The sequence below is a fragment of the Mustela nivalis genome (genome assembly GCF_964662115.1).
Source record: "Mustela nivalis genome assembly, chromosome: 1".
NCBI lineage: Eukaryota > Metazoa > Chordata > Mammalia > Carnivora > Mustelidae > Mustela > Mustela nivalis.
This window is the reverse complement of record NC_139020.1, coordinates 196,528,530-196,547,232: the sequence shown is the minus strand read 5'-3', so window position 1 is coordinate 196,547,232 and position 18,703 is coordinate 196,528,530. Positions and strand designations below refer to the sequence as shown.

The 18,703-nt window shown below is 57.8% G+C and overlaps 1 protein-coding gene across 4 annotated transcripts in view; it reads right to left on the bottom strand.

Annotated features, from left to right (window-relative positions):
• CACNA2D2 (calcium voltage-gated channel auxiliary subunit alpha2delta 2) overlaps positions 1–18,703 on the bottom strand; it is a 138,757-nt gene that overhangs the window by 61,096 nt on the left and 58,958 nt on the right. For all 4 annotated transcript variants that reach the window (XM_082702240.1, XM_082702241.1, XM_082702242.1 and 1 more), the window contains exon 3: positions 7,904–8,020. In XM_082702240.1, the coding sequence (XP_082558366.1) occupies positions 7,904–8,020 (117 nt within the window). The remainder of the gene's footprint in view (positions 1–7,903; positions 8,021–18,703) is intronic.

Below are 18,703 nucleotides of genomic sequence, written 5' to 3'. Positions count from 1 at the left end.
TTCTACCAGCTCAAGCACTGCCACCTCCAGGCTGTCTCCTTAGGCTCGCCCCTCCCATGGCAGCTGTTCTGCACGTTAGGACCTTGTGGCTTGTCTGTCTGCTCCCAGTCTGGGGTCCAAGAGGGGGACGAGCTGGGCCACGGGCTTGCCCTGCCTTAGATGCACTCTCCCTCCCCCAGCCCTCGTACTTGAGGATTTCAGAACAAAGGGCCAGAAGCTATTAAAACTCAATTAAATTTCTCACTACTCTGATCCTGAATTAGACTGGTTTGTCCCTGTGGCACCTACAGGCCCTTTTCCTCCACATCCCAGCCTCTGCCCCACATGGCCAGCTGGGACCCCCAAGTGGGGGAGGGCAGAAGCAGGAGAGGATCCTCCCTCTGTGCAGGCTTCTCTGGGGAGTGGAATCCAGTGTGTCTCCCTCCAGATGACCACCCCACCCCGAGGCCTAGACTCCCCGTCCTGGGGCAGTCAGGCTGCAGCGGTGTTAAAAAGGGAACTCGGGGGGCACCTGGGTGGCTCCGTTGGTTAAGCAGCTGCCTTTGGCTCAGGTCATGATTCCAGGGTCCTGGGATTGAGCCCCGAATCGGGCTCCCTGCTTAGCAGAGAGCCTGCTTCTCTCCCTCTGCCTGCCGCTCTGCTTACTTGCACTCTCTGTCAAATAAATAAATAAAATCTTAAAAAAAAAAAAAAAAAAAAAGAGAAGGGAACTCAGGGCAGTGGCTCCCAGCCTGTGCTTGCAGGCCTCTTCACCCCAGAGACCCTCTATAGCTGTCCTGTGTCCGACAACCGAGGTCTGGCCCTGAGGCCCTTGCCTGTGCTCTGCCCCCTGACAGGCAGAACCCTGACATCTCCTTCCCCTTTGCTCTGGCTCTGTCTGCTTCCTCCTCGGGAGTGCTGGGAGAGGCAGGCACACATGCTGGGTGGGTGGGTGGGGGTGGCGGGTGGCAGTGGGAAATCTTGACCCTGTTTTAGCCAGGCTGTGCCTCTGTTTCCTCGTCTGTAAAATGGTAACTCTGCTCTACGGTGAGTGGAGACTGGCTCTACACCCAGGGCCAGACCAGGGGCAGCGGGCAAGTCTGCCAAATGACCCAGTGAGCAGGGCCCCTGGTTGGGCAAGGCTGATACCCCCTGTGGAGAGAGATCTGGGCCTGGGGTGCCTTGGCGAAGGTGTCCCCACAGGAGGCAATCCATGCTGGTCAGGGCAAACAGGATGCTGAGCTCCCTGGTCTGACCCATGGGCCTTCAGTTTCCTCCGACCTGCAGCCACGAGGGTGAGCTCAGCAGCAGGGCCCGGGGGTGTAAGGCTGACCCAGCAGGCTCTGTGGATCTCAGGGGCATTGCACCCCAGGCCCCCAGACCCCTTGGCTAGCAGATGTTGGGGAATGGCCACAGCTCTTCTGACCCTTCTTAAGGCCCCTATACCTTGGAGGAGGAGCCAGGAGAGGGGCCCCCATAACAGGGGCAATCCCAGGGACCAGGACAGCCTGGTCCAAACACACAGCTTAGCCTTTCCTGAGGCCTGATAGGTCGAGCCAAGCCCTCATCTGACCACCACCGGCAAGGGCATGCAGGAGGAGAGGAGGAATGAGGTTTCCCCTGAGGACCCTGTGGCCACACCCTCTCCACACCTCTCCCTTGTCTCCCTCTTCGTTCCCAGGGAGGTTGCTGAGCCTGGAGGCCTTCGAGGGGCTTCTGGGTTGTTGGCCAGCTGGTGGGGATGCACACAGGGGAGGCCGTCCCTGCAGACACGTCCACCAGTTGCTGGAGCAGCATGTCTTCGTCCAAGGCTCATGCTGAGTCTCAGGACCCGTGGGGGTGTGTGGGGGGACAGCACAGCAGATCACCTTCCCTCCCTCACACGTTCAGGCCGCCTCCTCAGAGCCGCTCTCGCTGAGCCTTGCTCCTGAATGGTCACCCTCTGTCGCCGGGTGCTGCCTGTCTCTCCTGGGTGCTCACTGCTACCCGGGGCCCTGCCTTTGCTTCCTCGATGGGCACCTCTCTCGCCGCCTCCCTGTGGGAAGTGGGGGTCCCCAAGGGTTCCCAGGCAGGGCGCCCATTCACTCCTTCAGCACTCCCCCCCATCCCTGGGGGCCCCAGGTGGCTCCTCTGGGTGGCACTGGCCCCTTGCCAGGAAGGAGCAGCGCTGTTTGGGTGAGGGGAGAATAATCAGCTGTAAACGTCGCAATCAAGGAGAACAGGCTGCTCAGGCCCCCGGCGCCCACGCGTGCGCCTAATTGGCTCCACGTGCCTGCGCCTCGTTTCAAGAGCAGGAAAGTGGAAGGGTCAAGATCTCTTAATGTTCATAATGAAGGGGAGGCAGAAGCCACTGCCGGCCCCACATAAATACTTTTTAATTGCGCCAAGCAGGGTGGGCGGAGGCAGCCCACGCTGAGTCCCCTGCCCTGTCTGTCCCCCATGACGGGGGTCCTTTACAGCTTCCCCAGTCTGGAGTCGGATCCCAGCTGCTGGCCTCCAGCCAGAAAGCAGAGCCACGGTCCCGGTACCTGTTCTCTGAACGTTCCTGAGGCTCCCACTCTGGGCCAGGCCTCCTCCAGGCCTTCTCCTTTCAGGGCTGATCTGCTCATCTGACCCCCCCAGCAATCGGTACATGAGTGGATCCAGGTCTGAACCAGCCTTCAGCTCTCTCTCATCGCTGAATTCCCTGCCTCCCCGCCAAATCCTTGCTGCCTCCTCCAGGCAGCCCCAAGCTCACTTCTACCCTCTTAAACTGAAAGGATCTTCCTCCTGCTAAGGATTCCCCATCCAGGCTGCACCTCTCTGAGGTCCCCACGGCCCCTGCTTCTGGGCTATCTATTCCCCATGGCTGCATCTCTCCCATGAGACGGTGATTCTCAACTGGGGGTGGGGCTTTGCCCCCAGGGGGCATCTGGTGAGATTTGGAGACATTTTTGGTTGTTACAGCTGGGGGAGTGGTGTACTCCTGGCATCTAGTAGGTAGAGGGCAAGGATACTGCTCAGCACCCCAAAACACGCAAGTCAGGCCCCACAACAAAGAATTACCCTGCTCAGAATGTCAGTCATGCCGACAGAGAGAAACCCCGTCTTTCCTGGAGACTTGGAAAGAAAGCTGCAACTGAGGAGGGTGGGGTGGGGGGTGGTGGTCCTCTCCACAGCTCTGGGGCACTCCCTGGTCCCCTCCCTGGCCCATTCCTCCCTTTCCTCTGAGCACCCAGCTCCAAGCCCAGTTCCTGAACAGACCTGGCCACACTGCCAACAATGCATCAGTTTAACTGGGTTAAGTGGCCATTAGCAGAGAAAGCAGGGCGGCTGTGTGCGGAAGGGTTTTTAATTTTACTCTTAAATGATGCTTGCTCTCCAGAGAGGCAATGGAGGGTGGGAACACTGCCTGCTGGAGCCCCCAGATCCAAGGCTACAGCTGCACCGCCCCCTTGTCCCATCCATCCCGGCCTCCCGGGCTGGGCAGGGCAGGGTGCTCAGGGTCTCTCTCCACTGTGCAAGGAAAAACCTGTGGGGGCAGGGACCTCCCCAAGGTCACTAGGTCATCTCAGAGCAAGCCCCTGTCAGAGGAGGCCAGAGTCCCATCCCTTCTTCCCTCAGCCCCGCCCTCCCCTTGTAGTCAGTCAACGCCATGTGGCCACCAGTGGTAGCACAGATGAGGGTGGCACTGGTGGGCAGTATGTGGGGTCTGAAGCCTGACTGCCCAGACCTAAAGCCCAAATTTGGTGTGAGACCTGGGGCCAGTGGCTTAACCTCTTGGAGGCTCAAGTTCCTCAAATATAAAATGGGGATAAGATACCCTTGGCTTGTAGAGAGGATTTGGAGAGATCTGGAATGTTCTGGCTTATCTTAGGCGATGCACTTGGCAGGCCCTAAGAAAGAGGCCAATAACCATGGGAGAGAATTATTTCTGCCCATTTTCAGGGAAACGTTCTGACCTCTGAACTTACACAGAATCATCTGAGGAGCACTGAAAACTACTGAAGCCCGGGCCCATCTCTGGAGAATCTGAAGTATTTGGTTTGGGTCAGGGCCCGGGCGTCACAATTTAAAAGCTCCTCGAGGGACTCCAGTGTTCAAGCAGGTTTTAAAAACGCTGCATGAAGACAAAGGTGCAAAAGCACAGCATGTGGAGAGGTCTCTGCCCTGGGGACAATGGGCCATACCCAAGGTGGAGTGTGGGGCAGAGCTGAAGGGCCAAGGTCTCTAGATCCTGGGTTTCTAAAGCCAGACCTCTCCATGGCCTCTGGCTGGTTTGAAATTGGAGGTAAGAGGGTCTCCCCAAGAGCAGGCTTCTAGCCACATTCATGTCCCTTGGTGCACTGGCCTTGCGCTTCCCATTCTCTGGGACAACTAAGAGACAACTAAGCCACAATACCCATGGCTTCACCCCGGAGAGGAGGCTGAAGGCCCCTGCACTGACGTCACTCTTCACCTTATCAAGGCTGTGTTTCGGGGTGCCTGGGTGGCTTAGCAGGTTAACCCTCTGCCTTTGGCTCAGTCGTAATCCCAAGGTCCTGGGATCAAGTCCCGCATCGGGCTCTCTGCTCAGAGGGGAGCCTGAGCTTCCCCCTCTCTCTCTGCCTGCCTCTCTGCCTCTTTGTGATCTCTCTCTCTCTGTGTCAAGTAAATAAATAAAATCTTAAAAAAAAAAAAAAAAAGGCTGCATCTCCTTCTGCAGCCTCTCCTCTAAGCCATAGAGCAGAGATGCCAGGGACGGTGCTGAGGATGGCCCAAGCTCTGTGGACACTGGCTTTTCTTTGTGGCCTTTATAAACTAGAACCAGGTACTTCTGTGAGCACAGAAGTACCGGGCAGGGATGGTTTCACGTCCCTATTTCACAGAGGAGTATACTAAGGCCTGGGACAGGACTAGACCAAGTGCTCAACGAGGGCAGGCACAGGGCCTGTCCTCCCCCTGTCCCCCCAGAACCGCCTGGCATGCAGTGGGCCGTGAGTGAACTGGAGGACTCGTGGAGGAAGAAATACAACCAGGAAGAAATGACCTTTCTGAGAGAGGGGCTGTGTGTCAAGGCCCCAGCAGGGAGTATAGCAGAGTCCTGATTTGAGTCCATCTCTGCCTCCACTGTGCTGTAAGAACTCAGGCACCTCCCCTCCCCCACTCCTGGGACTCAGGACCCTTAGAAAGTGGGCCCTGGCTCAGAGGACCCTTCTCCCTGGGCAGTATAAGTCACAAGACAGCTCCCCTCTGTGTGTCCAAAGCTGAGGCCCAGCGGGTTTCCTGAACTCGAGAGTGCTGGTTGCCTGTGCTGCAAGGCCCCTGACCTGGCCTGCTCCTGCCTGACTCTTGGCCCCATGAATCACCTTGTGCAGCTTGGAGAAACTCGCAACAAACATCTGATTGTCCCTGATTAGATGAGACCGTGAACTTCCGCCCAGTGTTGCTCAGATTCCTCTTTGCAAGCCCCGAATTAAAATTCCAGACCAGAGCAAGAGGCTTTAAATTGGATTACTGGATGGGGTCCAGGGAGAGAGGAACAATGCAGTGGGGGGTGAGGGGTCCAGCCCCCCACATCCCTGCCTCCATAAGCACTCAGGCTGCAAACAAATGTGGGAAAGGAGGAGAGAGGGGCCAGAACTTGATTAAAAGCAAATGTAAAACATAATTAAGACCAAAGCTCATCCTGAACAATTAGGACCAAGGCAGGGGAAGGATGGTTGTCCTTTGCTTCCTCTGGGGATATGGACAGAACCATCCTGTGGGCCAAGAGCCAGGAGCACTGCAAGACGGGGGAGCTCATGGCCAGCAGGATGCTGGGCAGGTAAGGGCTGCCGTGAGAGTGGCCTTTGTCAGACATACACACGGTGAGTACCCCATCAGTGAAGGCCCTATTCCATCATTTGTCTGTTGAGAGTAAGTTGCATTTGACGCTAACGGTGGACCAGGCCACGGGCTAGGCTGCAGATGCGGGGGGGAAGGAGAGAGCCATCTGCCCTGCCTCATGGGGTGGGGTACAGCATGTGGGGTATAAGTAGAGGGTTGGGATCAGAACCCAGGCCTTGAGTTCTCCCTCCCTCCAGGCTGTCTGGGTTGATTGTTTGTCTAGGAGTTGGGGGGAGGAGCTTGGGGAGGGACCCCAGTGCTGTAGTGCCCGGAGAGGATGGGCAGGGGGCTGGGTCCTGGGCTCCACGAGTGAGGTGTCTGTCCTAAAGCTGGGGTGGGCAGCAGGTCTGAAGGCCCAAAGGATGCCTTTTCCTGAATTTATCAGACGATTTCAACTCAAGTTCAGGGCTGGGGGCCTGCACTTTGTAAACTGGAGCCGAGCAAGGAAGTAGCAGGCGAATGAGGAGGAGTCTGGAATGAATGCGACAGAGAGAGGCAAAGAGAGGAGAGACAGGAGAGGACAGGCCCAGGCCTAGGAAAAGCAAGGAGTGGAGATGATGTGCTGAGTGGATGGGCTGCAAGGTGTTTCTCACAATCAGGGGAGACACTCTTGGGCCACCCCTCTCCCCCGCCCCACTCCAAGGGACTGCTGTCCCAGCTAAAGGCTGGGCTTCACTTCCACCCCATGGCAGTTCCTTTCTCCAACGGTCTCCCAACCTGTGATCAGGAAATCCCGAACCCGAAAGTCAGGCTGGGCTGGGCTGAGCCCAGCTCCAAGTGGTCTGGATCCACACTGGGTGGGAAGCCATCGAGGTCCACTTCCTCTGGGCCTCTGGTCCCAGAATGCCAGCCTCTCGCTGTTCTATGATTTCAGGTCACATAGGATGGGCAGGCAGGGGGCCTCAGGGGACAGCGGGGCCCAGCTCCTGGGGAAAGGGGTCCTAGGTTCTCTCCTGGGGCTTGGGTGGACTTCCTCAACCTTTTTTGTAACTAGTTTTACTGAGACACAATTCACATACTACAAAATTTACCCACATAATGGATATAATTCAGTGTTTTATTTCGTTTTTTTAGCACAGAGTTGTGCCACCATCATCACAATCTAATTTTAGCATATGTTCATCACCCCCAAAAGGAACCTTTTACCCATTAACAGACACTCCTTATCCCCCTTTCCTTCCCGCCTCCCTTCCAGCCCTAGGCAACCACTAATGTACTTTCCATTTCCATGGATTTGCCTATTCTGGACATTACACACAAATGGGATCACACAATAGGTGGTCTTTTGTGGCTAGCTTCTTTCACTTAGTGGAATGTTTTCAAGTTCATCCGCGTCATGTGTATCACTACTCCTTTCCTTTTGATTGTACTCCTCCTTTTGGCACAGGCTGGGGCTAGGGCAGTGGCGCTGTGCCTCTGATGGTGGGAGCAGCTTGGGCACTCTCCCTCACTTACTGCACAAGCCCCCCAGGGCAACCTTGGAGCTCCAAAAGTCCTCCCACCCAGGGGTGGGTGGAAGCCAAGGGGGGGGGTCTGCTGGCTTCATACAACTCGTTCACACAGCCTAGAAGGGTTTGCCAACTCACGGAATGGCAGCACCCTCGAGCTGATAGGCACAACCTCTCCAAGATTAGACAGGGAGACCGGACTCAGAGGGAGGCAGAGAAACATTCAAGGTCATGGGCAGAGCAGGGGCTTCAACCTGTAGCATCACAGGGCTCCAGCATTTGCCGTGGGCTATTCAGGGCCACTCCACACTCCCTCCCACCACAGCTGCAGCCCACCCTCCCAGCTACCAGCAGGTGCTTCCCCAGGGCACACTCAGAGCAGAGGAATCAGAGGACACTAAGACTGCCTGGGTCCCATCTTCATGCCCACATAAGGCCCCCAAGACCCCAGATCATCTTTATGGAGACTCTTCCTGATAAAACCATCTGCTCCTGCCCTAGCTGCCCACATCCAGGCAGGCACTGCCCTGCCTGTGACGACCCAGCCTGAATTCCAAGGGCCAGGACATTGCCTGGGCCACGCAGGGCCCCTCCCTTTGACCCACCCTCAACCCCACACCAGCACCTACCTTCAGCGCCTGCACCTTCCTGTCCAGCAGGCTCTCGATGTCTCCTGCCACCTTTTCCACCAGCTTCTGGGGCTCATTCTCCTGCACCTCAAACAGATTCCTGTTGTCCTTGTAGATCTAGAAAGAAGCAGGAGTCAGAGGTGAGGCTAGGGCAGTCCCCCATTCCCATGCCACAGCACCCCGCATGTCCTCTCTGCCCAGTATGGTCCAGCCCTTGACCCCACCCCAACTCTGGCCCTGGCCACTTAGAGAGCATGGATGTCTGCGGGCTGGGCCCATGGCCCTCCTGAACTTGAAGGAAGGCTCCCGTCGCAGATTCCACAGCTAGCCCTGATTGTGGTTGGTTGGACAAGGTTGTCACTGCCTTCTCTGGACTTGGGATTCCTCCCCCAGGAGGCAGAAGCAACACCCCTCTGGTGAGTTCGGAGCTGAGAGGAGCAGAGGCGGAAGGGTGGGTTGGAGAGGAGGCAGGGTGTGTGCGTGGGGGGAGAAGGAACCAATAGGCACACATTGCATACCACATGCCAGCTGACACGAAGACACTGCCACACTCACTATACACACCTACACACCCACACATGCATCAGAAACACCTAGCCACTGCTCCCCAAGGACTCAGGCATCCATACTGTTTTTTGCTGGTGCTGCCCCCCGGGCACTTACAGAATTGTAGAGGAACCCTGGGCACCCCCAGGGGCTCCTCTGTTATTCAGGGCACAGAATATGAGAGCGGAGACAAGGGGTAAAGGCCTGTGGGGAAAACAAATCGGCCCTTCTCTCCTCCTTGGGGACTGGGTCTCTGCACACGTGCACATTGGGGTGTAAAGCTGACAGTTTGCTTCTGCATGTGTGAGTGTGTGTGTTATGGCTCAATACACACCCATCTGCGTGCACGGGCCTGGGTGTTGGGGGTGGGGTGGGGTAGGGCCTCTAGATGCCGCCTAGGGCTTCTGCGGGAGTCCAGGAAGTGAACTCAGTGGGTCTCTTTGTTCCAGGCTAGGGTCTTGGGTGTGTGCACGTGTGTGGGTGTGCACATCGTATACCCCTGCCCGTGTCCGTCCAGATGACCCCAGGAGGTCTGTTCCCCGAGCTGACTCCTTCACTGAGGCCACATGCCACCACTGAACGGCCGCCACTGGGCTGTGCCATCGGGCTGTGTGCGGAGGGACGCAGAGAGATGGAGAGAAGAGGTGATGAGGGGGAGATAAGGAGGTGGGAGAGGCAGCCGATGAGAGAGACAGACAGGCAGGCGAGATAAGGTCGGGAGAGTGACAGCAAGACGTGGAGGAGATAAGGCCTCCGGCAGCGGATGGGTGGGGGAGGTGGGGGACGAGGCGTGCCCAAGCCCAGCCCTGCCACCCAGCCAGTGCCCAGCAGTCCAAGGGTTAAAGTACCACACAAAGCCGGCTCAGGCAGTCTCCTCCTCCTGCCGCCCCCCATCCCTCCCAGCTTCTCTTTTCTTTTTGTCCTTCTCTTAGAACAAAATAATTTGTGGTGAATTCGCTCCTTCCCACAGAGCAGTGGCGATTAGAGGGCGAGGCGTGAGGCCTGGACTCAGGGCAGGGAGGAAGGGGACCCCACGTGGGCACCAGGGCCAGGCTGCTCCCTGGGCTCCCTGGGTCATGCCTTAAGGCAGAAGCCCCCAGATGGGAGGCAGTGATCAAGGAGGGGCCTGAGCCTTGGGGGGGGGGCGGGGGTGTCACTGAGAAATGTGGGGAGGAGGCTGGAGACCAATGCCCTCTGCTGGGGGAAACTGAGACTCAGAAACAAGAAAGGACAGGTCAAGGCCATTTGACCCCAAGTGGCAAAGCCAGGTCCTTCATCCTCCCAGACTTCTCCTTCCCAGGTTTTAGGACTTGAAAGATTGACTGATTGACTGATTGATTTACAGAGCATGAGTGGGAGGGACAGAAGGAAAAAGAATGTCAAGATGATGCCACACACTGTGTGCAGAGCCCTGCACGGGACATGATCTCACGACCCTGAGATCAGGGCCCGAGATCACAACCCGAGCCAAAACCAAGAGTCGATCGCTTAACCTACTGCGCCCCGTCAGATTTCAGGACTTTAAAAAATATACCCTTTCCCAAGCTGCCGCTCGGGGGACAGGGGACGTGTGGAGGCCCTATCTCAGCCACACTGGTGGAAGCCTCTGCCAAGTGCTCCCTTGGCCCACTTGCACCAGCAGGGGGCGCAGCTGCCTGGCTTCTCAGGGCAGGGGATGAAGTTCCCACACTTGATTCCCCTGTCAAGGTCATTCCCGGGTGTCCCAAACAGGGCTGTCCACAGCTGTGGCAGCCCCTGATCAGAGCAGCCTTCTGACAGCTCTCCTCCGGGGGCCCAGGAGTTCCTCCCCACTGGGTCCAGGGTGCCCCTGCAAATTGGCATGGTGCCTGGGCCAGGGCTCAGGGGCCCCAGAGGGAGTGGGTCTCCAGCTATCAGGGTCATATCCCAGGGCTCTGAAAGGCAGCATCAGGGCTTGAAAGCAGGCACCCTGCCAGGAGTCACCTCTTCTCTGAAGCTCAGTGTCTGATTTATTAAATGAGAGACCAGCAGTCCCTGCTTTGCAGGCTGATGGAGGACTGCAAGGATCCTATGCTATTGTTGCTATTGCTATTGTTGGAGATCACCAGAATTCTGCAGAAGGAATCGCGTTCCTCCCTGCCTCCACTCGCCCTGCTGGATCTGCACACTAAGGACCTAAAGCCATTGGCTTCCACTCCTGGGCAGACAACTTCTGTCTCCTGGGGTTGGCCCACCTCCAGCCTCACCCTCCTCCCAGGCCTCCCTGGGCAGCCCCTCTCCAACCACCCTGTCCTTGTCTCCAACACCTCAGCCTGAGCCCTGGAAGTGACAACAGAGGGGCCTAGACACAGGGATGCCACTGATAACAGTATAGCCAAGGCCAGCTCTCTTCCAACTTTCCCCAAGTTCAGGGCCTGTGTGTAATGGACCCTTGGAAAATGCATATGCCCAATTCCATGTTCAAGAGCAGAGCTCTGGGACCAGCTAGACCTGGCCTGACTCTTATATGCCTGCCTGCAGCTATGCTACCTATTGGAGCCTGGGGCTCTATCTGCCACACTTTTTCCCTGTCCCAGGAGCCCTCTAGGATCGCCCTCTGCTTGGCCCTGGTGCCAGCATTTGAGGCCTCTCCCGCCATTGACCTGGCATGCCCCTGCAGGCTTCTGGGTCCCCAACCCATCCTGACGCCCACTACCACACTTTTGCTCATGTTGTCCGTGCTTCCCTTCCCTTCCATCCTTCCCTGCCTTTCTAAACCCTTCCTAGAGCAAAGGTGGTAAAATGGGCTAGGAGGCGTTTCTGGGGAGATGAGAGGTAAATCCTAGAGCTTCAGGAGCCGGTCAAGCTACCAGCCCAATCCCTTCGATTCGCCTCTGAGACAAAACAGCCCTCGTTCCTTCTACCCCAACTGCCTCACCCCTCGTAACATTCCCCTGGACTTGTTCCAATTGCCCCTGTCCCCTGGGGTGGACCATGAGCTGAGCCCCATGTCCCAATGAGACCCGAGGGATCAAGCTCAGCAGATGGCCCAGCGCTGGGAGATAGGTCATTTCTCCACTGATGCTCTCTGTGGAGGTGCTTTCTCCCTGGAGGCCCCACAGGAAGCCTGGGAGAGCCCAGGGCAGACAGCATGGCCAGGGCTGGTGCCCCTAGACCCCAGACTCTAGCCCTGGTCCCTGGTCCCAGCTCGGATGTGACAGACAGGCTGGCGTGCACTGGGAACAGGGCCTCGGCCACCGCAGCAGGACTGCATGCCCGCTGGTGTCCTTGGCCCAGCGAGCTAACTGGAAAAACCCAACAGCTCCCATGGCAGCATGGCTTCCGGGGCCCCCACCTCCGTAGAAGCAGCTGGCCTACAGGTTGCGGTTTGACACCAGCTGTGATGGGGGAGGGGCGGCAGGGGCTCCATCCCACAGAGTAGTGGTGGGCCAGGGCAGAGGATGAACAGACAAGCTGGCTGGAGCCAGGTGAGCACGTAGAACAGGGAGAATGGGGGAGCTGAGACCCCAAGGGACAATAATTCAGGAAGCAGCTTGCAGCTCCTTGTTCCTAGGGGTCCCTGGCTCCCCTCCCTTGTGCCAGATACCAATGGCCTCCTCCCCTTGAGGGCACCTCCCCCCATCAGTTATGGAGACCTGTCCCCCCATCCCTGCCCTCATCGTCACCTCCCTCCCTGCCGCCCCCCCCCCAGTGCCCCCCTTCCCCCCACCCCTGTTGCTGGCCTCAACCCCAGCCTTCTCTCAGTTCTACTGATTCTTTAGTCAAGCAGTATTTCTGGCTAGCCTTTCGGCCTAGGGATGTCCAGGGCTTGTGGCGGCCCCAGAACCTCTGCCCAGCCCCCTGCATCCCTGGGTAGTTGCACTAAAGAGAGGAGGTGAACCCAGAAGGCACGTGGAAGAATGGCGACCTTGGACGGGCAGCACAGGGATCCACACGGGGGCGGATGGAGCCAGCCTCGTTCCCACAGCTCCCAAGCGTCCTGACTGGGAGTGGGTTTGAGTTCTGAGGTACCTGGGAACAGAGACAGCCACCACAGGAGACCACGGGCCCTAGAAAGCTGGCGGTGGCAGTGGGGCCTAACCCTGAGCCAGCACCCAACCTGCCCATGGAGAGAAGTAAGGTGTGCAGAAAGGGGAAGAAAAGGAAGGTGAGGAGAAGCAGAGCAGGGCAAAGTTGGAAGAGGGAGGATGGTGTGTTGGCTCTGGCCACCCTGGGGCAGATGTTTTCATACTTGACCTCGCTGATCCTGGACAATCTGAAGAGGGACTCTTCTGATCATGCCCATTTAGTGGACAGGCCACTGAAGGCCAGAGAGCTTAAGTTCTACAGGAGAGCTCAGATTCAAATTGAATCTGTCTGCCCCAAAGCCCTTGCTTCGGGTCCCACTCTGTGCAGTCTGGTTTTCCGCACTTAGTCCCATACTTGAAGGTGAAGGGAGCACAGGGCATCAGCAGGGGCCCTGGGGGGCGGGTTGGGGTCACACAGAAGACCTGAGGACTATGGGAGGCAGGAGATCCATTCTGGAGGGGCGGAGGGGCGGACCAGCAAAATCAGCCTGATCAACTAACCAACCACCCGACCCTAGGAGTAAAAACAGGCGCGCGTGAGCCTCCTCTCCGCAGCGAAGGTGAACGGGCCCTAATCTCTGGAAAATTAAATCAGAAAGAAAATGGAACGAGAAAGATTTGACACAGGCTGGGCCCGGCTTCTGGCTGTCTCCTCAAACGCTCAGGCAGAGCTCAGTGTTCAGCTAGCTGACTGCCCCAGCACCCTTGCCCCCTCCCACCACTAGGTTCCTGGGCAGGGTACAGACAGGATTACTCCTTCCCCTGGCTTTGTGGGGGAAATCGAGGGTATTGACATAGCTGCTAATCACCCCTGAAGACCATAGGATCGAGGGAGTAGCCGGGCGCCCTGTGGTCCCCTCCCCCTGAGAGCACTCGGGATAGATGCAGGACAGGCTGCGACTCCTGGGCTTTTCCTGAGCTCCACAGCCCAGCTCCTGATGGACAAGGGGAACTGTCCCCCAGTGGGTGCACAAAAACCCCGACCCAGCTGCTCTGGCGACATGCCAGGTCCTGGTCTCTGTGTGTGACCAACAGCTCCCTGGGGGGCCGGGGAGTAGCCCCCTCCGTCACCCTAGAGCACAGCAAGGGCCCCTCATAGGACACAGTCAGTGCATGGGCAGGGGTCGTGGGCCACACGCTGACATGTCCCCCAGCTGCTGACGTTCCCCAACTGTCACGGCAGCCCTCATGTGGCCATGCCACCCTGCCACTGTCCTGAGGTGGGGGGGAGCTCCCCAATTAGCCATCTATGGTGTCATGTCACAAGCAGGGTCAGGACATTGTGGTACCGGCTGCCACATAATTAACATTCCTATTGAACAGGTATTTCCTGGAATGAATCCCCGTTTACGGGAAGTCACAGACACCACGCAGGCCACACCAATGCGGCTCTGTGTGGGCTCCAGTGGAGAACACGAAGGCGGTGTGGAGGCGGGGAGGAGGGCTCCTGGCCTGGCTTCCAGGAGCAGGTCAGGATGTGGCCCCCCAGATCGGTGGCCCCTTAATTGCTCCACTTCCTCCCCAGCCCTGGCCCCACATCCTCACATTTCCGCACGCCACATTCACGCCACAGGCTCTGCGGCCCTCTTAAGCCTGGGGCAGCAGAAATGGACGAGATCTTGTCCCCGCCCTCCTGGGACTCACCCAGTCATCTAACAACAGCAGAGGGGTAGTGGCAGGGAGAGGCAGGCAGGAGACCCCGGGGATGGGGCTGACCTCCTTGTGATGGGGGGCGTCTGAGAAAAGATTAGGAAGGCCTTACAGGGGAGAGGCTGAAAGGCTGGGTGGGAGTCTGCTGGACTTGGGGCTGGTGGGGGGATAAGGGGGCTGGGCAAGGAGGAGTGGCAGGTGTAGAGGCTGGGAGGAAGGGAAGTCAGTGGGCCCCTTAGCAGCAGGAGTACAGGGGTGTGTGGAGGGCAAAAGGGAGTCTGGCAGTCAGATTCTGAGCAGAAAGGGAGGTAGCCGCCCAGGAGTCTCAGGGGAGGGGGAGTGTGGCCTAGACCATCAGGTGAGAAGGTTCTGGTGGCTCAGTGGCCCCTCAGCCCCCCAGAGGCAGCTGCTAGAAGCTCTCGCTGGCAAATTTCCCTTAGAAAAACTCACAGGGGCACAAAGCCCCGCCGCCACCCCCAGCAACGCCTCCCTGTTTTTAAAGTTAAAGTTTAGTTGACTGTCATCCATTACCGCAATTAGTACATTATGTCTAATTATGCAATTAGTGTAAAAAGTGCACTTGCTGCTGAGAATGGGAAATTACGCTGCCTCGTTACGTTGTAAAATCCATGTCATAAAAAGGCTCAGTCTCTTGTTTTTCAAAAGACACAAAACCCAACACAAAACAATAAACCCAATCCTCCCAGTTGAGCTAGAGCCAGTCTGCGAGGCCCTCCCTGCACTTGCCTCCCCACGCAGACCCCCACCTCTGTGAGGTCGACTGCTCGCCACAGGGCAAGGCCTGAGCCTCCAAGATGGAACGCGTGCAGGGCCCATTCCTGGGTGTGGCCCATCTTCAGCCTCTGAAACAGATGTGAATTTCTAAGCTGACTTTAAAACCACAATAATCCTGATTATCCATCCATTATTCCAGACTTGACTTGGAGCAAGGCCTCTGCATGTTAAGGCCTGTGTATTTCAGGTGAGAGCAGTCCTGGGGTGGGGTGGGGGGGCATGGCTCCACCCAGCTCCAAGCACAAATCCTTTCTCCAGTGTTCCCGAGGGCCCAGGTCTGAGGTTCCTGATGGCACCCGTGATGACGGGGCATTTTCCAGCTTAGGGGAAACTGGAGGAACTTTCCCACACTCCAGACTCCCAAGCCGTGGGAACATTGCCTGGATAGAGAGGGAGCTCCCCGTCACAGGAAGCATGCAAGCGCAGTTTGATGTCAAGGGTGCTGAGCAGGAATTCACTCATGGTCATGTGCAGCTGCTGGTCTCCAGGCTGCTGTCATTAGACAGCAGCTTTCCCACACCTGTGCACCTATGTGAAGCTTATAGTCTGTGACTTTCTTCCCTAGGTTCTGGCTCCCTTGGTGGCCAAGCAAATTGTCTGGGGTGGGTGGGAGGTGAGAAAGGAATCTGATAGGGTAGGGGCTTGTCTCGCTATCATAGAGGTGACAGTGCCAGGAGGTCAAGTCCATGGGGCTGGGAGGGCATACTCCAGTGTCCCTGACTGCCTGTGTCAGCACTGGGCACCTGTGTATCTCAAAAGGGTGATGCAGGGCCATGGCAACTCCCTCCCAGACAAGAATCTGCCCCGACCTCACAGAGGTGATGCACGATCCTCCCACGGCTGCCACCGCCCAGCTCAGACAAGGTGCTCCCAGAGCCGAGAATCGGAAACCTGGAGCCCCAGCATCCTAGGGCCTACGGGGCACCAGGGCCCCTGCAACCCCACCCCCCTGCACTGGGCACCTATTAGTTCTGGGTGTGCCCAGGTGTCTGGGTGCTGTCCACACCCCAGTGGAAAGCAGCCAGGTTGTGGGGATGGAGGGTGCCTGGACCTTTCTAGAGGGACACCTGTTGCCCAAACACAAGGCGTGGGTCACTGACAGTTCTGGCCCCCAGGCCTTTGTGTACTCACGTGCTCCTGCAGAGCAGGGGAGCATGTCATGGCCCAGCCACGTGGATACCAGAGGAGAATCTCAGGGTCCCTGTCCCCCAAATTTGGTCCCGGAGAGCCTCAGGAGCAGGGGACGGGAGCCCGAGGTGAATGCAACTGCAGGCAGATCCAGAGCCCCTGCTGGCTGCCAGCCCTGAGCCGGGAGCCACCGGCTGTTGAGGCAGCTGGGAGGGAAGCTGTGCCCAGCACACCAGCCGGCACGGGGGAGTGCGAGTAAACACACCCGCGCTTCCCAACTCGTGTGGCTGGTGTGGGCGCCTGTGTTTATGGGAAACAGGTTGTTTGTGCCAGCGTCTGGGCCCCCTTGCCACCCACCCTGGCTTGGTTTTCTCCCTGTCTCCCCACGGGGTGGGCCCCACCTTCCTTCCCCCAGGACGCCTCAGCCTCTCAGCTACGGAGAGACAGGAAGGGGGTGACAGGCCCTCCCCTCCAGGTGGTGAGCCAGGGCTCAGTGCTTCACCCATGGAGTCGGAACGCTCCTCAAAAGCAGGTATGGTGATCGTCCCCATTTTACAACTGAAGAAACCAAGGCTCTGTCGGCTGGAGATATGGGCTGGAGACTAGGCTGGGGGTGGAGGAGTCCATAACACTGGGCCTCTAAGCTCCAGTCAGCAGATCCAGGTCCTAGGGTCCAAGAAGTCCCCGCCCACACCCCTGCCTACAAGCCTGGTCACGACCTTGAGGAGCCCTGGCCAAGCATGGCCTTAGATGTGGACCCTGCCCTCAGAGCTGGGGGACAGCTCCTTTCTTCCACACATGGCCTGGTCGCTTGGTCTGCCATTTGGCTTCCTCAGTCCCTTTACCCCTGCGCCTGTCTGGGCCCTGTGAGGCCCTACCTTCTGCTTCTCAGGGGCGAGAGTCCTGGCAGGCCAACGTGCAGGGCTCTGGGAGTCAGAGGGCAGGGGAGCCAGCAGACTCTTGGTGGCCCAGGGAGGACTCCTGATCATTTCATGGCTCTAGCTGTTATGGAGATCTTATCTAAGTGACTGTCCCTCAGTCCAGAGTGTCAGAAACTTACCCCCATAAACACCCTCATGAGATGGGTTTGAGGCTGGCCCCAAGGCACAGAGCAAAGGACAAAGCCCACTTCCTCTGCCCACATCACCTCCATTCCACCCTCTCAGCAGGGCCTGGGACAGGCCTCTCAGGGACCCCAGATGGCCAGACACCGACCTTGTCCTGTGGGTCCTCAGGCAGGCTTCCTGGGAAAGGGGGCGTGGGCCCACCTGACTTTTCTTTATCCGTCCCCCTCCCTGACCTATGACAAGGGCACCAGGAGGTGCTCAGCAGCTGGGCGGCTTCTTATCTCACAGACGAGGAAACTGAAGTGGCAAAGAGTCGGAATCTGTCCCAAGGGGAGCCCTTCCCGTCCCTGGAGCCCCCTCCACTTGCAGCAGAGAATGGCTAAAAAGCTGTGGCCTGAATCCTGGCCCTGCCCTTTTCCAGGCACGTGGCTTGGCATGAGCCTTCGCCCTCGGCATCCGCACAGCCTTGAATTGCCTCAGCCAGGCCTTGGGGGTGTTCCCTCAACGATGAAAGGTCAAATGCAAGGTGCTGCTGGCTTCTCCTGGGGCCTCCTTCCAGGGCTGCTCCCAAGGCCCTCACAGATTTCCCTGCCCCGCACTGTCCTGCAGGGCCAGACTTTCCAGGCCTTGCAGGCTGGAAGTCTGCCCTTTGCTCCTGAGACTGGCTGCTGAAGGCGTCGCCAAATAATGACAGCAGCAATCACAAGGAGAGGCCCTCAGGCCAGATGCTTTTGTGAAAACATGAGTCAGGTATGGGGAGAAAGATGGAGACAGAACTAAGGCTGGGAGGTAGCTGTGGCCTCCAGTGGTATCAAGGGACCGTTTGGGGGCACCTGATGGCTCAGTGGGTTAAAGCCTCTGTCTTTGGCTCAGGTCATGATCCCAGGGTTCTGGGATTGAGCCCCATATCGGCTCTCTGCTCAGCGGGGAGCCTGCTTCCCTTCCTCTCTCTCTGCCTGCCTCTCTGTCTGCTTGTGATCTCTGTCAAATAAATAAATAAGATCTTTAAAAAAAAAAAAAAAGGGACTGTCTGGGGGCAAGGTCACCACAGGGTCCTGCCCCATCCCTGTGCACACGCTGTAGCTCCAGGTACACTCGCCAGACCTCGTGGACGAGCTCACACACACACCGACCTCACCACATTTGGGCCCAGTGCCCCAGAAGCTACTCGGGACCTTGCCAGACCTCACACTTAGGCTCATAGAGAAAGCACCACAGCCTGGATGGACCCACTGGCTGTCACGGGGTGTCACCTGGGTGAAGCTCTGTGGGTTTCCATCCGTACCTCAAAAGGTGGTCTGCAGCCATCTGATACGTTCTAAGCAGTGACGCTTCCCTGGCCCCAGATGGTTGGGGCTACCTGAAGGTCTTGGTCCTAAATCCCGCTGATGGACACGGCCTTGGAAAGGTTCCTAACAGCAAGGGTGCTGGGCCTTGTGGCAACAAGGACATGGCTGACGGAGAGTGGCTTCTAGATCTGGTCCCTAGGAGGGTCACAGTGCTCAAGTGTCGGGTGCTGCTGACAAGGCAGAGGGGGCCAGAGCTGAGCAGGACCGTGTCTGCTGTTG